Here is a 21,356-nt window from a genome sequence, read left to right on the forward strand (position 1 = left end):
TCAACAATGTATTAAGATATTTTTGCACATCAAATGGTGGGGATATGGAAAAATAATGTCAACACATTCAAGTTCGATAGGAGGAATAATATCGGAAAATTTGACAGAAAATACTTGCATTTCTTCCTGATTTACATTTTTAGATTATAAATATAGGGAACTCTAGCAGCAAAATATTTTATTGTCAGAGAAACGGGCGATTTTAAGGCGAGTATATCTCTCACAGCTAGGGTTACCAGATGGAATATCTGGACCAAGGACATCCGAGACTGAAAACTAGGACACCAAGATTAAATGATAAAAATTATCATATTGCATAATAAATCTATTTAATATTACTAACATATTGCTCACGTGTAATAATAGTTACATAATACAAATATTGCAAACAATGAAACTAACTTCCCAGTTCTGTCCTCCATGCCGCAACATGAAGCTGGGGTATTTACTTTTCAGGTCATTAGTGAAGCTACATTTTCGCTTTGACACCTTGAAATCTAAATACAAATAAAATTTACAGCTTAGTTAGTAATTCGCATATACTGCATGTTCAGTTCATGGCTCGCTGTATGCCGTCATGTGGCTAGTCGATGAGCCTGGAGAATTCAACCTTCCTACACTTCCGCAGAGGCATATTACGTATGTGCCAGAGAAGTTGCCTAGCAAGTACGGCGTTCATTCTGAAGAGTACTTACCGATATGTATGGTAACGCCTGTAGTGGCAGGAATGTGAACCGTTTGGAAACACGTATTGAGGTGAGTTTTTTTTCTTACTGTCGGGATATGGGGAGAGGGTTAAGAGATTACTTACGTATTTGTTGACATTAACATCGACGGTCAACATGTACACGGAGCATTTGATTTGTACTGTGGAGTGTTGCTGTACACAACTGATAACAAATACCCTGCGTACGACTTGCCCATGCAAAACACAGTTCGAAAGAGGTTATGGTAGCACACAGACTTTACAGACCGCCATCTGTTGCTACGACGTTCAAGGTATACCATACACATTCTCAAATTCAGATTGAACGCCTTGATTAATAGGCAACTTCTCTGACATAAAAGCTGAAACTCAAATTGCTGACTCACAACAGTGACGTCATGACACTTTGAAATGAACACCCAGTATTCCATTATGCAGAAATTAAAATTGTAATTATAAAAATAATTACCTGCTTACGTTTAACATGTATCAATGTCAGCTATACTATAATGAATAAGCATTATCCACTGCGTGCCAAGTCACTTACAAAACAAAGAAATAACATCTCGCAACAAGACCCCAGAAATCAATCGCTCGTTTCGATATTTTAACTCGCGAGATCGTTGTAAACAATGTAAACATTTCGGTCATTCAGTGACACCAACTTCTCCATCCGTAAAAAAAAAAAGCATAATTTTATCCTAGTTAAGATTATAACGATTTTCGGATGTGAGTGCGTTTTATAAAATGCAAATTTAATAGGTATCTCGGCAATTTATAAAATCTCCCTGGACACATTAAAAACTAGGACATGTCTGGGAAAACTAGAATGTCTGGTAACCCTACTCACAGCACAGTTAAAGGACGATTGAATAGTTAGGAAAAGTAACCGAAATGTGACTGCAAAACCTTCCTCACTGTGCACGACAAAAGTAACAGGAGCTGCTCAAGACCAAAACTCAGAATCTCTGACAACAATGTGTCAGACAACTGAGCTGCGAGTGTGCTTTAATTAATAATCATAAAAATACGAATGTATACAACTTCCAGCCATTTCTTATTTTTTTCTGGAGGACTGGCTCGAGACCTGGCAGTGTGTGGATGATTGTAGAGTATTGCTGGAATGATGATGACAATGGTGAAGGGGAAACAGGATAACCCCAAGAAACTCCTAGTGTCCGCTTTATGCACAAAAAAATTCCATCATGATCCAGATAGATATCAAACTTGTATCGTTACAATGAAAGGCAAAGAGGCTAACCACTCGGCCACGGACGAGCACTGTGGAAATGATTTGATTTGTCATGCTCATGGCATATAGGACTCACGTGCTGAGTTCTCCAACTGTGATGTGAAGGTCTTAATTGTTTCAAAACAATGAAGTTCCAGTACTGTGTTGCTGCCCACATATTTAAATACCAATTTCATGTGTCGCTGCATATGAGCTTTGTCAAGTTTTAAGATACCCTCCTCATCTGCAAAAAAAATTTTCAGCAATTTATTGTACCTTGCACTTCTGTATTTTATACAGATAAACATGCCAGTGATTATTATAAATTACATCTACAACTTACAGTTTACAATATATATCTACCTATTCTTTATATATAATATAATATAATATAATATAATATAATATAATATAATATAATGTAATATAATGTAATATAATATAATATAATATAATATAATATAATATAATATAATATAATATAATATAATATAATATAATATAATATAATATATGATTTATTTAACCTGGCAGAGTTAAGGCCATACCGCCTTCTCTAACACTCAACCAGGAGTAAAAACTGCATTACAAAAACACTACAAATTTACAAAGTACACTACAATTTTACACACAAAACTGAATAAGATAATAATAATAATAATAATAAAATGTAAACAACAAGTAAGAAGAAATCAGACATAATATATAACATAGAGAAAGAAAGAAAGAAAAAAGCATAATAAAATGTGAACAGCAGGTCAAAAATAAATGAGGCATACAAAGTATAAAAAAATAAGACAATTATTGATAATAATAATAATAGTAATAATAATAACAATAATAATAATAATAATAATAATAATAATAATAATAATAACAGGCCTAATAGTAATAATAATACTAATAGTAGTAATAAAATAGTGCAGTACAAAGCATACAATGAATACAATATTTTTAAGTACATACAGTAAGGAAAATTATGATTATATATAGCTCAACTTATCACATTAGAGATATACCATTATCGGAAAATATGAAAAAAATATAATAAAATATATAAATATAATATAATATAATATATCAACGTATTTTGATTAGTGTTAACTTACTGTCATAAGAGCTAAAGGGAGAATTTATGTTTCATTGTATTGAAGTAATGTAATTAATTTTTTGTGTAAACACTTCTCTTTAATACTTTCTGTTACAATCTTAAAATTATAAACTTCCTGTTACAATGTAGTGATATTCCAAGAAATTTTCATACATAATACAGGATAATTCAAAGAGATAACAGACTGAGAAACCAAAATTAATTTACAATGCTTACTCATCAGGGTATGATGAAATAACAAGCAACATATTAAAAGCAAGTTCACATTTATTATAGCTTATAGCAATTTCTACTTGGTTCAATAGATTTTTTTTTTTTTTTACTAATGGCGAGTATTGACTGTTCATCATTCACTGATATGAAATGAGTTGTGTAGACCAATTTACTGACCGAGTTGAGGTTCGATGTAATTACATACGTTTGCATTGTATTCTACTAAGATGAAAAATAATTGCAATAACCAAGGATTTAAACTTAAAATGAAATCTGCAAAAATAATACTCAAGACATAAACCAACAAACAATAACATTTAAAAAGTAGTTCAAATTTTAATTTACAAAGTTCTTAACATATTTCAAGCATCTAGATTATGATAATCAACTGATTACTAATGAAGTCTAATACTTGGTTCCTGCAACATTTGTGTAGAATAGAACTGTGCGACTCAACTTTCATTGCTTCCCTCCCTTACATTTTTTCTCTCTTTCAAGTCATAGTTCTTCTCTGGAAACATTTGGGAAAATTATCCCATTTTATCAACTGACCTCACTAGGGCTGTATATTTTTTCAAGATTCCTTTCACATTATCAACAACACTAAGAGGAACAGATTTTTCTGCCCTACCCATCACTTTGAAGACGATACTGTCCCTTTTCTTGAAAAAATGTTGCCAGACATTGCTTACTTTAAAATTTGAAACCACGAGCAAAAAAATGAAATGAAAGACTTTCCAGAAGATTATAAGTCCCCTGAACGATTTTCGTTCAGTATGCACAAACGACAAACATTCCCATAAATAACGAGACTGGGATATAACCACAGTCTAGTATATACAGTCACGAAGCTTAATACTTAATAAATATGCAAACATAGATAGTTGAAATATGCATCCATAGATAGTTGCTCACCACCAGGATCGCTACTATCGCCTCATCACAGACTCTTTCCCTAGCAGAACATAAAATGTATTGTACTTTCGATATCGTATTCTTTTGAAAAAATTAACACCTTCCTTCCACTATTAAAATATGAAATACATAAGGTTTATATATTATTTTCATAAAATATATATAATATTCTATAAACTCACCTTCCTGGATCTTTTGGAAGAAGGACAACTCTAACCTATTTTTCTTACAATTTATAGTACTTCAAACGTCTTCTTGTCCCATATTATTATTCAAATTATTGTATTTTAGCCATTTACATTTATTACAACCGATAACGAACATTTCACAGTTTACATAGCTTTTCACAAAAATGCGAAATACGGCACAGTCAATGCTTTTTTGATCTAGACCAGGCCGTAATGTTTGTTCGGGTTTTCTATTTCAGTGTATGAAGCTCAGTGAAATATTATATTATAACTTTATTGCATATCATTGCTAAGCTTTATTTAGTGTAATGTGTCCATAAGTTCCGTTTACTTCTTGTTGCATAATATGTTGCAGAAATAATTACAAAACTGTGTTATTTTAATGTGAAGAGAATTTTACATGTTAACATAATCTGTTCGCGTCAACATGTCAAGTTTAGAATGGAAGCTATTTTGAGGTTTAATAAAAGAGAATTTATATTGTGATTTAAATTCAGCACAACTACCTTCCTTAATTTTAGACAAAACATTTACCATACTACTCCTATGAAATCAGTGTCCGTACATTTGTGTTACTTCGTCTCTTAAGTAGTAGATAAATACAATAATTCAGTACTCAATTGTAGTATTAAAATACAGACAAATTGAATGTCCGGGGTATCATATATGACATTATGCTTAATTATAATGTATGATTTCGAATTTAGGAATATAAGTTAAATATAGTAAACATAACCTATAATTTTCATATGAATGACAAGGCATTGGAGATCACTAAATTTAGACAGAAAGGGGCAACTCGTACAGTAAACATAACCTATAATTTCAACATATTTAAATATCCGTGCGGTGCAATTGAAAATTATTGAATCATGCCTAAATGAACGTACAAGAATTTTCCAATATTCAATCGAAATAAAGGCAGGTATTACACATAAGAACAACGTAATTTTCACACCATAAATAATATTGCATCTTAACTCGCAAGTGAATTATGTCTGAAGTGTCTCATAATCATTGTTTTAAATTTTATTAATGGAATTACACTACATTTTAGAGAAACATATGTTACTGTTTATGGATTCCAACTAATTTATATGGTTGAAACGCCGCCCTTCGTGATTGGGTTAAGCGAGTTACATGGTCTGCCTTACGGCCTGTATTCGATCATGATGGCTGTGGCACAGTCTATTGTTCCTAGTACTCACAGCACTCCAAGCGGCTAGCAACTATCGCGAGATTTGCAAAAAATTATCCCAAGCTTCGTGACTGTATATAGTAGACTGTGATATAAGCATCATTGTAACAGGGTCTTTATAAAATTGCCAGACCACGAAAAAATATTACATTAGCCTTATTTACCAACATATCTGTCTTTATTATTTGGAGGTTTCATCGTATATTCTTCTTCTGTAGAGTTCGTAAATAGGATTAGCACTGCTTCAGCCATGGTACACTATACAGTGAATGGACGAGAGAACAATGAGGGTACGCTAGCAAATAATGATTCTATCTATATTAAACCTACCTCTGAGAGAAGACTGACACACTGCAGTCACCAAAGCACTAATAAATTGAGATTTTTTCACTTCCTCACCCACGTTTGCCTATTGGATAGACAATAAAAGGTTATTACAATAATTAATCATAATAATTAGTATTAACCTCTTCCCTTACTATATATTTTACCAGTTTTGTGAAAAAAAGTGTCATATTTTTTATTTTCGTAAAGAGGTCATTTAATATTACAGAATCACTGTACATCACTAATTTTCTTACATACTTAAAAAATCACTATGAAATAGACATACATTCATACCTGAATTATTATCCCGAGTTATCTCGTGCACCTTGATTCCAGCTCTGGTAGTTTTCCCACTTTGATTTTCTCCTGAACTATTTACCAACTTACGTTTTTTTTTTTTTATGGATTAATTTATGAGGTACAATACCAGTGCTGTTATCAAGGCTTTAAATGTTGCTTGTCGTGCGATAGACTCGAAAGCAGGGTATTACGCACAGTGGCACATTGCATTCCGGACAGTAGTATCTGCTCTCCTATATGAGAGCGTTTTGGGAAGAATGTTGTAGCAGTCATTGAATTTTTGTACCAGTACATCTGTTCTTCAGGTTTGTGAATAATGTTCTGCAGTATCACTATGCCCAAAAGTACACGTATTTCAGAGTCTGTAGTAGGCCGCCACGAATTATTTTCAGCGTTCTCTGAACACTTATTAGCATGCCGAATCGTCTCCTCGAATATAATGTTGATGAGGTCATTATTAAAGAATAATTTAAAAAATTGAGAATTATAGTTATCAGAAAGAATGTTAAAATTTCAGGGAATGGGGACCTCAGAGGTGCAGAAGAAATGGTGCCAGATGTCTTCTATTCAAACCACTGTCGAAAAGACGCGACATCAACTGATCTGAATTTGTTTGTTGGTATATAAATTCGTCTTTTGATACAGATGTTTCATTTTCTAATCTTCTACAGGAATATATTCCTGATCAAAAGTTTCGGAATCACTAACTTGATCCATCTTTACACAAAACACCAAACACAAACAGAAACTGCCAAAACTAACTAGCATCTACTCACTACTGTGTGTGAATGCTATATGGGCATAGAATTCCACTCGAAAGGAAGAAGTACCAAAAACACCACCAGATATAGCAATATCACTAACTTCTGTAGCCATCTAGTGAGGAAAAGGTTAATGAAAGAATGGAAACGTATATATTCGGGATATAATCCTCAGCAGCGAAAATGAGACTCAAACGAGTTAACTCGGGTTAATAAATTTTGACACAAGTTAGCAACCCGAGTTAATTCGGGTTAATCAGGGAAGTGGTTAATAACTACACTAACATCCTCTCTCCCCTTTTTTAAGAAGGTGCAATTAATAGAAACTACAGTGGCGCTTCATGGTATAATTTATAGGTGGTTGCAGTTCACATCTATAAATTTTATATACTAAAAGCTGTCTTCAAACCATGCAATATGGGTTTAATCCGACAGAATTAAATGTTATGAAACATGAGAAAAGATTTCCTATTTACTACATAATTAAGAATAAAACATAATGCTGTACAGGATCGGCTGTTATGTTGCATACTGACTGCCACCATCATCTGCAATACACAGTTTAAAAGCTCCATTTGTAAAATTGCTACACACATGAGCAATAACATGAAACAAGTGACAATTCCCAACACTAACTGGGTGGCAGAGCAATTGCTACATCTCGCTGGAATTCATGGATACGAATGTTCTGTTGCTGTTAAACTAATCACTGCTCAGAAAATATTAATTGAAGTGCTATTGGGAGAAGCAACAATTCAATCTTGATTAAATTAAAAAAATATAACAGTAGGGATAAAGGTAGTGGTTACACAACCTGCAATCAGACCAGAAACTGCCACTGAGAAACCATGAGGTTAATGAAATAAAATACACATTTACTGTATTTTTTCAATGAAACTCTTTCTATTAGATGAAAGAGTAATGGAACGGAGAGAAACTCTCTCCGGCGCCAGGATTTGAACCCGGGTTTTCAGCTCTACGTGCTGATGCTTTATCCACTAAGCCACACCGGATACCCACCCCGGCGCCGGACACAATCATCTCAGATTAAGTTCCAACTCTTGGGTTCCTTCTAGTGGCCGCCCTCTGCACTACGTCATAGATGTCTATGGACGTAGGACTGAAGTCCACACATGTGCTGAGGTGCACTCGTTATGAGTGCCTAGTTGGCCGGGATCCGACGGAATAAGCGCCGTCTTTCGCATATCATATATATTATTTTAATGTACCGAAGAACATATGATATTTCCATGCAGATATTCTGCGTCATCATATGATAAAAGAGTAATGGGACGGAGAAAAACTCTCTCCGGCGCCGGGATTTGAACCCGGGTTTTCAGCTCTACGTGCTGATGCTTTATCCACTAAGCCACACCAGATACCCACCCCGGCGCCGGACAGAATCATCTCAGATTAAGTTCCAACTCTTGGGTTCCCTCTAGTGGCCGCCCTCTGCACTACGTCATAGATGTCTATGGACGTAGGACTGAAGTCCACACATGTGCTGAGGTGCACTCATTATGAGTGACTAGTTGGCCGGGATCCGACGGAATAAGCGCCGTCTTTCGCATATCATATATATTATTTTAATGTACCAAGGTACATATATTTCCATGCAGATATTCTGCGTCATCATACAATGAAAGAGTAACGGAACAGAGAAAAACTCTCTCCTATGTTCATAGACATCTGTGACGTAGTGCAGAGGGCGGCCACTAGAGGGAACCCAAGAGTTGAAACTTAATCTGAGACGATTCTGTCCGGCGCCAGGGTGGGTATACGGTGTGGCTTAGTGGATAAAGCATCAGCACGTAGAGCTGAAAACCCGGGTTCAAATCCCGGCGCCGGAGAATTTTTCTCCTTTCCATTACTCTTTCATCGTATGATGACGCAGAATATCTGCATGGAAATATCATATGTACTTCGGTACATTAAAATAATATATATGATATGAGAAAGACGGCGCTTATTCCATTGGATCCCAGCCAACTAGTCACTCATAATGAGTGCACCTCAGCACATGTGTGGACTTCAGTCCTACGTTCATAGACATCTATGACGTAGTGCAGAGGGCGGCCACTAGAGGGAACCCAAGAGTTGGAACTTAATCTGAGACGATTCTGACCGGCGCCGGGGTGGGTATCCGGTGTGGCTTAGTGGATAAAGCATCAGCACATAGAGCTGAAAACCCGGGTTCAAATCCCAGTGCCGGAGAGAGTTTTTCTCTGTTCCATTACTCTTTCATCGTATGATGACGCAGAATATCTGCATGGAAATATCATATGTGCTACGGTACATTAAAATAATATATATCTTTCTATTAGGAAAACATTAGCAATTTAAAACATAGGGACAATTCATTTAATAATAATAGTCTTTATGAAATACGAATGTATACAACTTTCAACCATTTCTTTACTTTTTCTGGAGGCCTGCCTCGGGACCTTGCAGAGTGAGGATGATTGTGGAGTATTGGTGGAATGATGATAATGTTGATGATTTTGAGGGGAAACAGGAGAACCTCGAGAAACATCCCTCGTGCCTGCTTTGTCCACTACAAATTCCTTCAAGACTCAGATGGGGATCAAACCCAGATCATCACTGTGAAAGGCAGTAAGGCTAACCAATCGGCAATGAGTAAGGTGAAAATTCAGTAATTCTATTCAGATACTGTTGATCAATATTTCTAACTTAACATGATTTTTCAGAGATCAAAAGGTAGGACAAAATTTTGATTTAAATATTATAATACCACTAATTGCATTTCTTTCCACAAACATTGTAGCAATATTGAACAAATAAAAAATTGAGCAAAACAGCAACAAAAAATGATCAGAGACTTCATTGATTAAAATAACATATGCAGACACGTATTTGGACAAAGAGTTTCCACAGACTCCACTAGTAAGAAAAGAGAAGTTACTTACATCAATCCATTCTCTAATTTGTTTCAACGAAACAGGATTAGTCTGATCTGGTTCCATCAAGAGCTGAAGTTTCAGTTCGACATCCTTCCAATTAATAGCAACATTGGAAGATCCTAATCTGGCTGATGTTGCGCCTTTTACATTTTCTACTTTTCTTACCTGAGTATGATAAATAAAGGAGGGAATATATGATTATTTTTCCGTACATAAAAATTGCTACTATTCATGGAGATAATTTAAATGAACTACCATAAAAATTCAAGCAATCTAACAACATGCAATGTAGCAAAATCCAAACGTATAAAGTATGACATGATTAAGCTGCACATGTTTATTTTTTGTCTGCCAGATGGGTCTGAACCCTCGAACTTCGGATTCATTGTACCCAGTAATCACTAGACCAGATGTCTTCAACTCGTGGATCACCAAAAATTTTTAATTGGGTTGCGACATCGTGATCTGAAGATGAATATTACATAAAAAGGGAAAACAATATTTTCTTTGGGCCCCACTACAATATGGGTGTTAACTAATATATGGGGACCCTCAGAGGAATGAATAATTGATAGAGGACATAAAACAAACAAAAAAATTCATGTAAATACATATATAATTTCCCCTTTTGTTTTTTAACTACGAGCACTATCTAGTTCATAAATGTTTGCTTATTACTAGAGCTAGGATTCTTAGGTAAATAATAGTATATTAAGCAACGAGGCTATAATAATAATAATAATAATAATAATAATAATAATAATAATAATAATAATAATAATAATAATAATAATAATCCATGGCGCTACAGCCCGTGAAGGGCCTAGACCGACCAGCCGGCTGCTGGTCTCACGCTCACATGCCGAAGCAGAGATGGACGATCATCCAACCAGAATGGAGGTATCGTGTGGTTAGCATGATGATCCCCCCAGCCGTTATAGTTGGTATTCGCAACCGGATTTCGCTACCTATCGTAGCTCCCCAAGTGCATCAAGATGCTGGGTGGGCACTGGTCCCTTACACTGGCCGAAATTTCATGAGAAAATTTCTTTCCCCTTGAGGACTCAAACCAGCGCACATTCCGTAACGCGAGTCCTAGGCGGGATCCCTTAGACCACGATGCCACGGCGTGGGACGCAACAAGCCTATAATGGTAGTAATTAAGACGCGAGTATGTTTATGAAACGAGCACAAGCGAGTTTCATAATTTTCATACAAGCGTCTTAATTACCATTATAGGCAAGTTTCATACGACTTTTTATGCTCGACCATATTTCTAACTTGAAATTATTCATAAGTATTCATGTTATTCTTATCTGACTGGGGAGCGAAACTGACCTTGTGCAATATCTCATAAATTGTGAGATGTGCGCAGACGCGAAAGTATTGATTTTTTCCAAGAAACAAATGTCAATGACTTTGATATAATCTAGAGAGTAAATAAACATTAATCTTGATATAAACTTGAAATTGATTTAGACATTGAAAAAGGGGATGAAAAATTGAATTTATTTGAATATTATTTACAATTAACGCTAATTATTATAGTAACAGAACATAACCTATTGCTACAATGGTGTTTTCTGATTGGTGGAACACCTGAACTTTAATGAATAGGTGTACTTTAATGAGGTCCATTAAAGGGCTGCTACCAGGTGTATAATTACTACATTTCGGCATGGTTGAGCATAAATATTTTATTTGCACTGAAATACAGACTCGTAATTGTGTGTTAAGTTTCGCACAAGGTCACCTGAGCATATATTTTTAATTTCATTTTACATAAAAACACATATTTTGAATTTTTTTAAATGTTGTTTACTAATGCCAGGCATTTGACAATAAAGTCATTTGACCACTTGCATCCAATATTTTTCAAATATATTGTCACACTCAGCCAATGAGGCACAGATTTGAGGTGTTCCGAATCCATGTCTTGGTTTGAGTTGCACAATGGGCAGTTAGGGGACTGATATATTCCAATTCTATGCAGGTGCTTGGCCAAACAGGCATAAATATATATTTTCAAATATTCACATAAAACACATAAAAATTAAATTTTCATCAAATAATTTTCGACAAAAGCCCCATTTCAGATTAATCATCACCCGAATGTTCAGTTTAGTTGCTTAGACGTGACAGCTGGCAACAGTTTCTCGGAATTGCCTATTTGTGGGCCTGTGGAACTGCAATCTGCTTTCTCACCACAAGCAATAAGAGCTGTCATCACTAAAAATTGCACTGTAACTAACACATATAAACACTACTTACAGAAAAGTAGCTTTTAGGATTACTCATGATGCAGCAAGGCTTTTACTGTTATGCAAGTCACGATCAGTTCAAGAAAATATCAGATGGCTTCCGGAAAAGCCGTTCACAATAAACAAATATAAAACAAAGGAGAGACATTAGCATATTTTAGTCAGAAACCTAGCCCCCGTGAGAAAAATAGTGGTTCTCCAGTTTTTATTTCATACCCCATTATAACTGAATCGCACTTTTTAGAAAGGAACTAAGTCAAAATGTGCTACTTTTCAAGAGAAAAATCCAGAAAACAATCTTCTTAATGTATCCAGCTATTGGCTGACAACATAAAATCCATTGTAGTCCACTGTAGTCTATTCAGTTGTTGTTTTTCACGAGAAATGAGGGGTATTTTGATCAGTGTTCATTATAAATGCCTGTTGCTAGTAGCCAGGTTGGGGTGTAGTCAATATATACTGCAGGGCTGTGTCTTCTGCAACTGGTACTGATGATTTTAATTTACTTCTTTTGTGGTTTATGGGTGGACAGTGTAGAAGAATGTGTTCCAGATCTTCATCATGATTATTACACCACAGACAAGTAGGATTATCAGATATATGAAATCGGTGTAGGTACAACTGTGTGACAATGTGACCTGTTCTGGCTCTTGTTAAAAATGTTTGAACATGTCTGGGCAAGTTTTTGTACATTTCCAGGTCATTTGGTTTCTTTTGTACAGACTGTAAAATTTTTCCTTTGTCAGAAGAGAGCCAATTGTTGATCCATTGGTCTGTAAAATGAGACTTTACTGAAGTAAAAGCATTGGATAGAGATATCACTTGAAGAGATCTTGGTTGCGAATATGTTGCCTGTTTTGCAATATTATCGACTTTCTCGTTTCCAGGTATACCACAATGACTAGGTTTCAAGAGAAAAAAAATTGTTTTCCTAAATAAATATCAGTGTACCAGTGCTGTACTATAAATATCAACTTGATGTTAGAGATACAGGGAAAGGTTTGACTAAGTTCCTTTCTTTGCCAATCAATGTGTAGTGAAATATTAATAATTTCATCAGTATAAATTAAAATGGCAAATTCTGACTTAGTTTCTTTCAATAAACTGCAATTCAATTATAGGAAACCTCAGTCATTCATTGATTCCGGATATAAGTACAAAATTATTAGTAACAATATATCCTATCACACAAAAAATAACATTTACTTTAACTTACACATTTTAATTTAACTGAAAAATATGGACTAAAATAAAAAATTCTCTGTATAAAATTACCTATGACTGAGTAAAATCTTAAGTGTCGTACTTACCACTTGATGAAGCATATTGCTTTCGGTGATTGCTGTACATGCGCTAGTGACTGGTTTATCTTCCTTCTTCATATCATTTTCAATAACTTTCATATCAGTTGCAGGAGGAGGAGTAACTTCACTTTTGCAAACTGTTTCTTTCTCTGCGTTATTCCCTAGATTAGTGGCAGCCAAAGAAGTAAAGGCACAGCTGTTTATTACTCCCATTGGCTTTTCACCAATTGGGCTTTGGGCAAGTGAAGATGAAGATAGACAGCTGACTATTGTTCCCGTTTGTTCACAAACATTCGGTCTTTGGGAAGATGGAGATATGGATACACTGTTGACTATTGATTCTTTCTGTTCATCAACCTTCAGATTTTGGACAGGTAGAGATCTCAATATACTGCTGCCTAATGTTTCCTTCTGCTCATCAACCTTCAGGCTTTGGGAAGGTGGAAATATGGATGCACTGTTAACTACTGATTCTTTCTGTTCATCAACCTTCAGATTTTGGACAGGTGGAGATCTCAATATACTGCTGACTAATGTTTCCTTCTGCTCATCAACCTTCAGGCTTTGGGAAGGTGGAAATATGGATACACTGCTGACTAATGATGCTTTCTGTTCATCAACCTTCATATTTTGGACAGGTAGAGATCTCAATATACTGCTGACTAATGCTTCTTTCTGCTCATCAACCTTCAGGCTTTGGGAAGGTGGAAATATGGATACACTGTTGACTACTGATTCTTTCTGTTCATCAACCTTCACATTTTGGACAGGTGGCGATCTCAATATACTGCTGACTAATGCTTCCTTCTGCTCATCAACCTTCAGGCTTTGGGAAGGTGGAAATATGGATACACTGTTGACTACTGATTCTTTCTGTTCATCAACCTTCATATTTTGGACAGGTGGCGATCTCAATATACTGCTGACTAATGCTTCCTTCTGCTCATCAACCTTCAGGCTTTGGGAAGGTGGAAATATGGATACACTGCTGACTACTGATTCTTTCTGTTCATCAACCTTAAGATTTTGGACAGGTGGAGACCTCAATATACTGCTGACTAATGTTTCCTTCTGCTCATCAACCTTTGAACTTTGGACAGGTGGAGATGTCGATATAATGCTGACTAATGCTTCCTCTTGCTTATCAATCTTCAGACTTTGGGGAAGTGGAGATACTGATATATTGCTGACTGTTGATTCCTTCTGTCCATCAACTTTCAGGGTTTGAACAGTTGGAGATGTGGATATACTGCTGACTAATGCTTCCATCTGTTCATCAACCTTCAGACTTTGGACAGGTGGAGATTGCGATATACTGCTGACTAATGCTTCCTTCTGCTCATCAACCTTCAGGCTTTGGGCAAGTGGAGATACGGATACATTGCTGATTACTGATTTCTTTTGTCCATCGACCTTCAGGTTTTGGTCAAGTAGAGATTTAGATATACTGCCAAATAATTCTTCCACATCAACATTCAATCTTCGGGCAAGTTCAGACATGGATATAGTGCTGTTTACTGGTTCCTCCAGTTTATCATAATTCATCAGTTCATCAAAACTGAAAGTTGGGGCAGGTAAACGTCTGAATGTTGATTCCGGCACTGACTCATTCAGACTTTGAACGGGTGGAGGTGTGGTTATACTCCTGTCTAATGCACCTTTCTGCTCATCAATTTTCAGGCTCTGGACAGGCAGAGATGTCGATGTATTGCCAAATAGTGCATCTTTCTGCTCACCAATCTCCATGCTTTCGGCAAGTGGAGATATAGATACATTGCTGACTATTGAATCTTTCTGTTTATCAATCTTCTGGTTTTGGACAGGTGGAGATGTGGATATACTGCTGACTAATGCACCTTTCTGCTCATCAACTTTCAGGCTCTGGACAGGTGAAGATTTCGATATACTGCTGACTAATGCTTCCTTCTGCTCATCAACTTTCAGACTTTGGGCAAGTGGAGATACAGATGAACTGCTTATTACTGACCCCTTCTGCTCATCAACTTTCAGGCTTTTGGCAGGTGAAGATGTGATAGATGAAAGTGATGGTGAAGTAGTAAATACTGCTTTCTCCTGATGACTGTAAGTTGACATATTTGTGTCAAATAAAGATGCGGCAATACTTTCATTCATCTGGTCCTGATTAATAGACGTATTTTTGGTAACTGTCTCACACATGTGCAAGATCTCCTTCTCCTTTTCTTCAGTCAGTGGTACCCATTTATTCTTCTTTAGTTGCAACATACATTTTAAACGATATCTGCTCAAGAAGAAGTCCTCATCATCTTTATCAGATAATTTCTGTATTTCATTGAAGTACTCAGACAAATCCTATAAAAATAAAGAAAGCATATGAGATTCTGTTCGTCACATCAATTGTATACATAGCTTGAATCTGTGCATCTCATTAGTTCATCTTGCCTTTATCTTAACGACAGAAAAACATATCTTGACATAAATTTTTAAAATTATTAATATTGGTGTAGCCAATCATAAGCTATACTGTGAAACATATCCATATTGACCTCAACCAGGGAAGGGGTAGGGTTGGGTGCCCAGTGGGTGGCGCAATATCAAGCTTGTATACGAGTGGAAGGACGACATATTCGACATCTACTATAAGATAGAAATTTAAAAGGCATGATGGGACCGATAAGCTAATTTGTTATTAGTGACAATCAAAATTTATTTCATGTGCCGTCTATGCTTATCCTTATTTAACAACTATATTGGTTTTACAATATTTTGTTACATAATATATCAATTGAACGTTTTCGCCTCTATACAGCCATCATCAGAAACATGTATGCCCATATGTATGATATAAGTACACAGTATATTGCCGTACAAGTAAACTCAATTAATATTAAACAACACGCTTCTGTATAAAATCGAAGATTATATGGCAATAATTACATTATAAATACAAAACGGCTATGTAGGCCGTATTCAAAAATTAAAATTGTTAATGTTAAAATTACATAAAATTATTATAATCAGAGGTAATAGTTGTCCAATTTGATGTCTATGTGGATTTCCATAATTTGGTGGTAGCTGGATGCGACAACTGTGGGGGAAGAAAGTATCAAATGTAATGTCTAAACTCAGAATTACAATGATGCACATTGCCAGAACAAAGTGTACATACATCTCACAATGCTATTATTGCTATGATCTTAATAAATCACATGAATCTATTACAGAACATCTCGTGTAGAGATTTTATATGTATGTAAGCGCACGGAACAGTTGTCTATTAATTAAAAGTTTGAAATTTTATAAGGCCGGATTTCAAAATTAATAAGAGAAATATAATTGACTATGTCTTGGGTTGAAACTGTATGAATTTAACTTACTATGATGAGTATAGCGGATGTGTTCTTGTAGTCACTGAAGGCAGAAGGCAACTGTTTGGTGCGCTCCGTGTACAGGAATTACGTAAACTATGTCACAGCTGATGGTGGAAGGGGGGGAGAATAGAGGTAGGTTGAAAAGCCATCACGTGTATTGTGTGTGTTCAGATTAAATTTTGATTGTCACCAATAATAATCTATACTAATAATAAATCTGTAGCCGAAATTTTTCTGGTAATTTTCGATTTTCCAAAAATAATTGGTCCTAACATATATAATTAACCACCCTGAAACCGAAAATCGCATTTTTGATATTTTTGTTTGTATGTCTGTCTGTATGTTTGTTACCTTTTCACGCAATAATGGCTGAACCGATTTATATGAAAATTGGAATATAAATTAAGTTCGTTGTAACTTAGATTTTAGGCTATATGGCATTCAAAATACTTTATTTAAAAGGGGGGTTATAAGGGGGCCTGAATGAAATAAATCGAAATATCTCGCTTATTATTGATTTTTGTGAAAAATATAACATAACAGAAGTTTCTTTAAAAATGATTTCCGATAAGTTTTATTCTTTACAAAATTTTGATAGGACTAATATTTAATGAGATAAATGAGTTTTAAAATTAAAATAACACCATCTAAGACGGTGCAATGAATTAAGAACAAATGACTTCTTGTATAAGGGGCCTTGGACAACAACAATCGAAACAGGGGCCTTGGACATCAACAATCGAAAGCTATTAAACATAAACTACAGAGAATGTTTCAGTGTTTGTATGAGGTAATATCAGAAGCTAAATTAACCGATTTGTATAATTAATTATTATTTCACCATTGGAAAGTGTAGTTTCTCTAGATGGACATAATGCTATAATGTTATTACAGTAAAGTCTGAGTAAATCGAGGACAGGTAAGATTAAAATAGCTTCTTATGCACAGAAAATTTGATAGGCTATTTTGTACATTCGTTTTCTGTATTTCTTAAAATAATATTTATGTATACTCATTTTAATCTCAGATAATTAACGAACAACGAGAGTGTATTGATTTAGTATGCAGTAATAGTACGTTAGCTTAGCAATCCATTATTTTATAATTCAAATTTTAACTATGCTCAATTGAATCGTGTTAAAATATATAAAATATATATGCAATAAATGCAATGCAAAAAAAATTGGGTAATGAGCGAAGCAGATTATCTTGCGCTGTTGTAAAAGTTATTCCCTGGATCAAACGTCCTATTTTAATTATGTAATTACTTTATATTTATTTATAACAGGTGCAGCGGAGCGCACGGGTACGGCTAGTAATACTATAAGATAGGTTTCATAATCCATTTCTGCTTCCGCCACTGTAGACAGCATTTTACCAGCTGATGCTCGACCTGTCACCTCGGAACCAGACCCTGTGCTACAGCAACCTTATTATTAAGGATCCTGTATGCTCAACATCACGATCACTGCCCCTTCTGCCTCTTAAGCAAAGTGAATAATTCAAGTTCTGACCAGATCTACATTACTGCACAGGTTAAAACAGTAACAGTCCTTCAAACTGGCTGGTTAATTTAGGGTGTTACCCTACACAGCAGGTACAGTAATGCTGTTGGTTCGAAGTGTTGCATACCTCACAAACGTTTAGGGCAGCATCACCTTCCTGATGTCTAGTATATCGCCAAGCATTACATCTACACTAGTGTCCAAAAGTTAAGCATAATTCGTAAAACAGAGAAATGAAAGGGAAAATTGTGAGCATTCGCTATAAAACTTTATCATAGTGTGTGTGTGCCGCATCGTACTTGTGCATAGGGAGGGGGTACCTCAACCTCCGCCTCCCCTCAGAATAAACACGTGTTTAGAAGGTGAGCAAACAGACCCAGTGCGCTCATTCGTTCTTGTTCTCTCATTGTGAACAGAGGGTAGTTTCTTATCACAGTGTATACAGGACAGCAGCAACATGCCACAGAGACGCCAACTGGACCCTGTTTTGAAGAGTAGAATAATCGGACGTCTGGAAGCATGTCAGACACAGACCGAAGTCTCTCACATACAGATCTGCACATCTTCGCAGCTGGTACTGTGAATGCCCAGAGGCACAGAGACGAGGTATTGGAACGACATGTGCAACTTTTCTGAGGTGCAGTTGGTCCATCTTTATGGACGACAATGCACGTCCGCATAGAGCCAACCTGGTGGACGAGTATCTTGAGGGGGAAGATATCCAGCACATGGACTGGCCAGCGATGTTCCCGGATCTGAACCTATAGAGCATGCCTGGTATGCATTAGGAAGACGAGTTGCAGCCCGCCAGCCTCCACCAAGGACACTTCCAGCCCTCCGTAATGCTCTTCATCTGGAATGGGAACAGCTGCCTGCAGAGCTGTTTGAACCACCTGATAGAGGGCATGCAACGATGCTGCGACGCCTGTGTAGCCATGAGGGGTAACCACACCCCATATTTACTGCTCAGCACCATCAATGTTGTGGAAGTGATAGTCAGATTTTGTACCGTAATTGTGTGAAATGTGTCCCTAGGCCACAATAAGACAAAATTTGCTGATATGTGTTACTCTGTTACATTCCAGATCCTGTGTGATTCATTTGTACAAGTTTGGTGCCATTCTGATAGGTTGGGAACAAAATATTGAATTATGCTTAACTTTTGGACACTAGTGTATATGTGTTGCATTCACTACATATTCCTGTTTAGCCTACCCTTATAAGTTTGTGCACATCATTTTTTTTTTCACCTGTAGAGGTCCATCACTGGATAGCAAGAGAATTACTAATATCAGAACTACATACAAAGAAAAACCCACCTTATTCTGGCTTTCAAGATCTTTTCCAAGTAGAGTGAGCAGTACACATAAGCATTCCAGAGATTCCTCACTGCCTTCTTCAGTGAAATGCTTTAAGCAGCGTTGTATAAGTCTGAATGGCAAAATATCCAGTTTGTACAACAAGCTGATGACCCTACAAAGAGAAACATGGATTCATAAAGGCACATTCCTTTTATCAAACATCTTTCATTTCAACAGAAAATACATTAGACAATGTAATATTTACATGTCAATGTTCTACTGATACAAACATAACCTTTTCCATACTTTTTACTTGTTACATTTGAAATAAAATATATAAGAAAGAGCAAAAGAGAGAAAAAGGTAAAAAAAAATATTAGAAATTAAAGAAAGGAAGGAAGAAAGAAAGAAAGAAAGAATAAAGAAAGAGGAAAGGAAGAAAAAAATAAATAAATAAACAAATAAATAAATAAATAAATACATAAATAAATAAATAAACAGAGGAAGAAAGAAGAAAGAAAAATACCATGGACCATGTCCCTTGAATTCAATTCTCCCACTGTTTTTTAAAGGTTTTCATAATGGTAATATGCTTCTTCTTCTTCATCATCAGGCTCTACAACTCTCAGATGAAAGTTTTAGCCTTCTCAACAACTTTCTTCCATTCCTTATGACTTCCAACTATCTTTGTCTAGTTTTCCACCTTCATCAATTTCAAATCATTCAGGCATCATCCTCCCATCTATTTTTTGGTCTACCCTGCTTTCTGTTAACTATTGGTTTCCATTTGTATTTTTGTTTGACCAGTCTATTATTCTCCATTCTATTTATATGACCAAACTATCCTAATCTTAGCGATTTTATATGATTTATTATGTTCCTATTCTTTATCAGCTCATTCAGTTCACTGTTATATTTAATTCTCCATGTACCATCATTCATTTTAGTTGGACCAAAAATTTTCCTTAGTATTGCTCTTTCAAAAATTAGCAGTCGATGTTTTATGGAGTTTTTAAGGACCCATGTTTCGCTGGCATAAGTTACTACAGGTCTTATTGTAGTACAGTATAGCTTAAATTTGGACTGTTTAGATATCAATTTACTTCTAAATAACTGCAGGTTGGCATAGTATGCTTCTATATATTATTATAATGTACCGAAGTACATATGGTATTTCCATGCAGATATTCTGCGTCATCATACGATGAAAGAGTAATGGAACGGAGAAAAACTCTCTCCGGCGCCGGGATTTGAACCCGGGTTTTTCAGCTCTACGTGCTGACGCTTTATCCACTAAGCCACACCGGATTCCATCCCAGCATCGGAAGAATCGTCTCAGTTTTAAGTTCCAACTCTTGGGTTCCCTCTAGTGGCCGCCCTCTGCACGTCATAGACATTTATGAACCTAGGACCGAAGTCCACACATGTGTTGAGGTGCACTCGTGATGAGTGACTAGTTGGCCGGGATCCGACGGAATAAGCGCCGTCTTAAATCACGAAGTGATTTACGCATATCATATATATTATTTTAATGTACCGAAGTACATATGGTATTTCCATGCAGATATTCTGCGTCATCATACGATGAAAGAGTAATGGAACGGAGCGTCAGCACGTAGAGCTGTAAACCCAGGTTCAAATCCGGACACCGGAGAGAATTTTTCTCCGTTCCATTACTCTTTCATCGTATAGTATGCTTCGTTTCCCATTACAATTCTTTCTCTTATTTCTTAATGGTAATATCCAGGACTTTAAAAAGTTTAC

The 21,356-nt window shown here is 35.9% G+C and overlaps 1 protein-coding gene across 5 annotated transcripts in view; it reads right to left on the reverse strand.

The window, feature by feature from the left end:
• The window catches only part of LOC138712457 (serine-rich adhesin for platelets-like), an 80,638-nt gene that overhangs the window by 9,167 nt on the left and 50,115 nt on the right, over positions 1 to 21,356 (reverse strand). For 2 of the 5 annotated variants that reach the window (XM_069844284.1, XM_069844283.1), the window contains exons 23-27: positions 19,611 to 19,764; positions 13,443 to 15,767; positions 9,878 to 10,036; positions 5,893 to 5,971; positions 2,035 to 2,181 (exon numbers count right to left, since the gene is read on the reverse strand). In XM_069844284.1, coding sequence (XP_069700385.1) covers positions 2,035 to 2,181; positions 5,893 to 5,971; positions 9,878 to 10,036; positions 13,443 to 15,767; positions 19,611 to 19,764 — 2,864 coding nt within the window. Of the gene's footprint in view, positions 1 to 2,034; positions 2,182 to 5,892; positions 5,972 to 6,012; positions 7,499 to 9,877; positions 10,037 to 13,442; positions 15,768 to 19,610; positions 19,765 to 21,356 lie in introns of those variants that run through there. The other 3 variants (XM_069844285.1, XM_069844286.1, XM_069844287.1) reach the window with 3 other exon arrangements.

The sequence above is a fragment of the Periplaneta americana genome, chromosome 13 (genome assembly GCF_040183065.1).
Source record: "Periplaneta americana isolate PAMFEO1 chromosome 13, P.americana_PAMFEO1_priV1, whole genome shotgun sequence".
Taxonomy (NCBI): Eukaryota; Metazoa; Arthropoda; class Insecta; order Blattodea; family Blattidae; genus Periplaneta; species Periplaneta americana.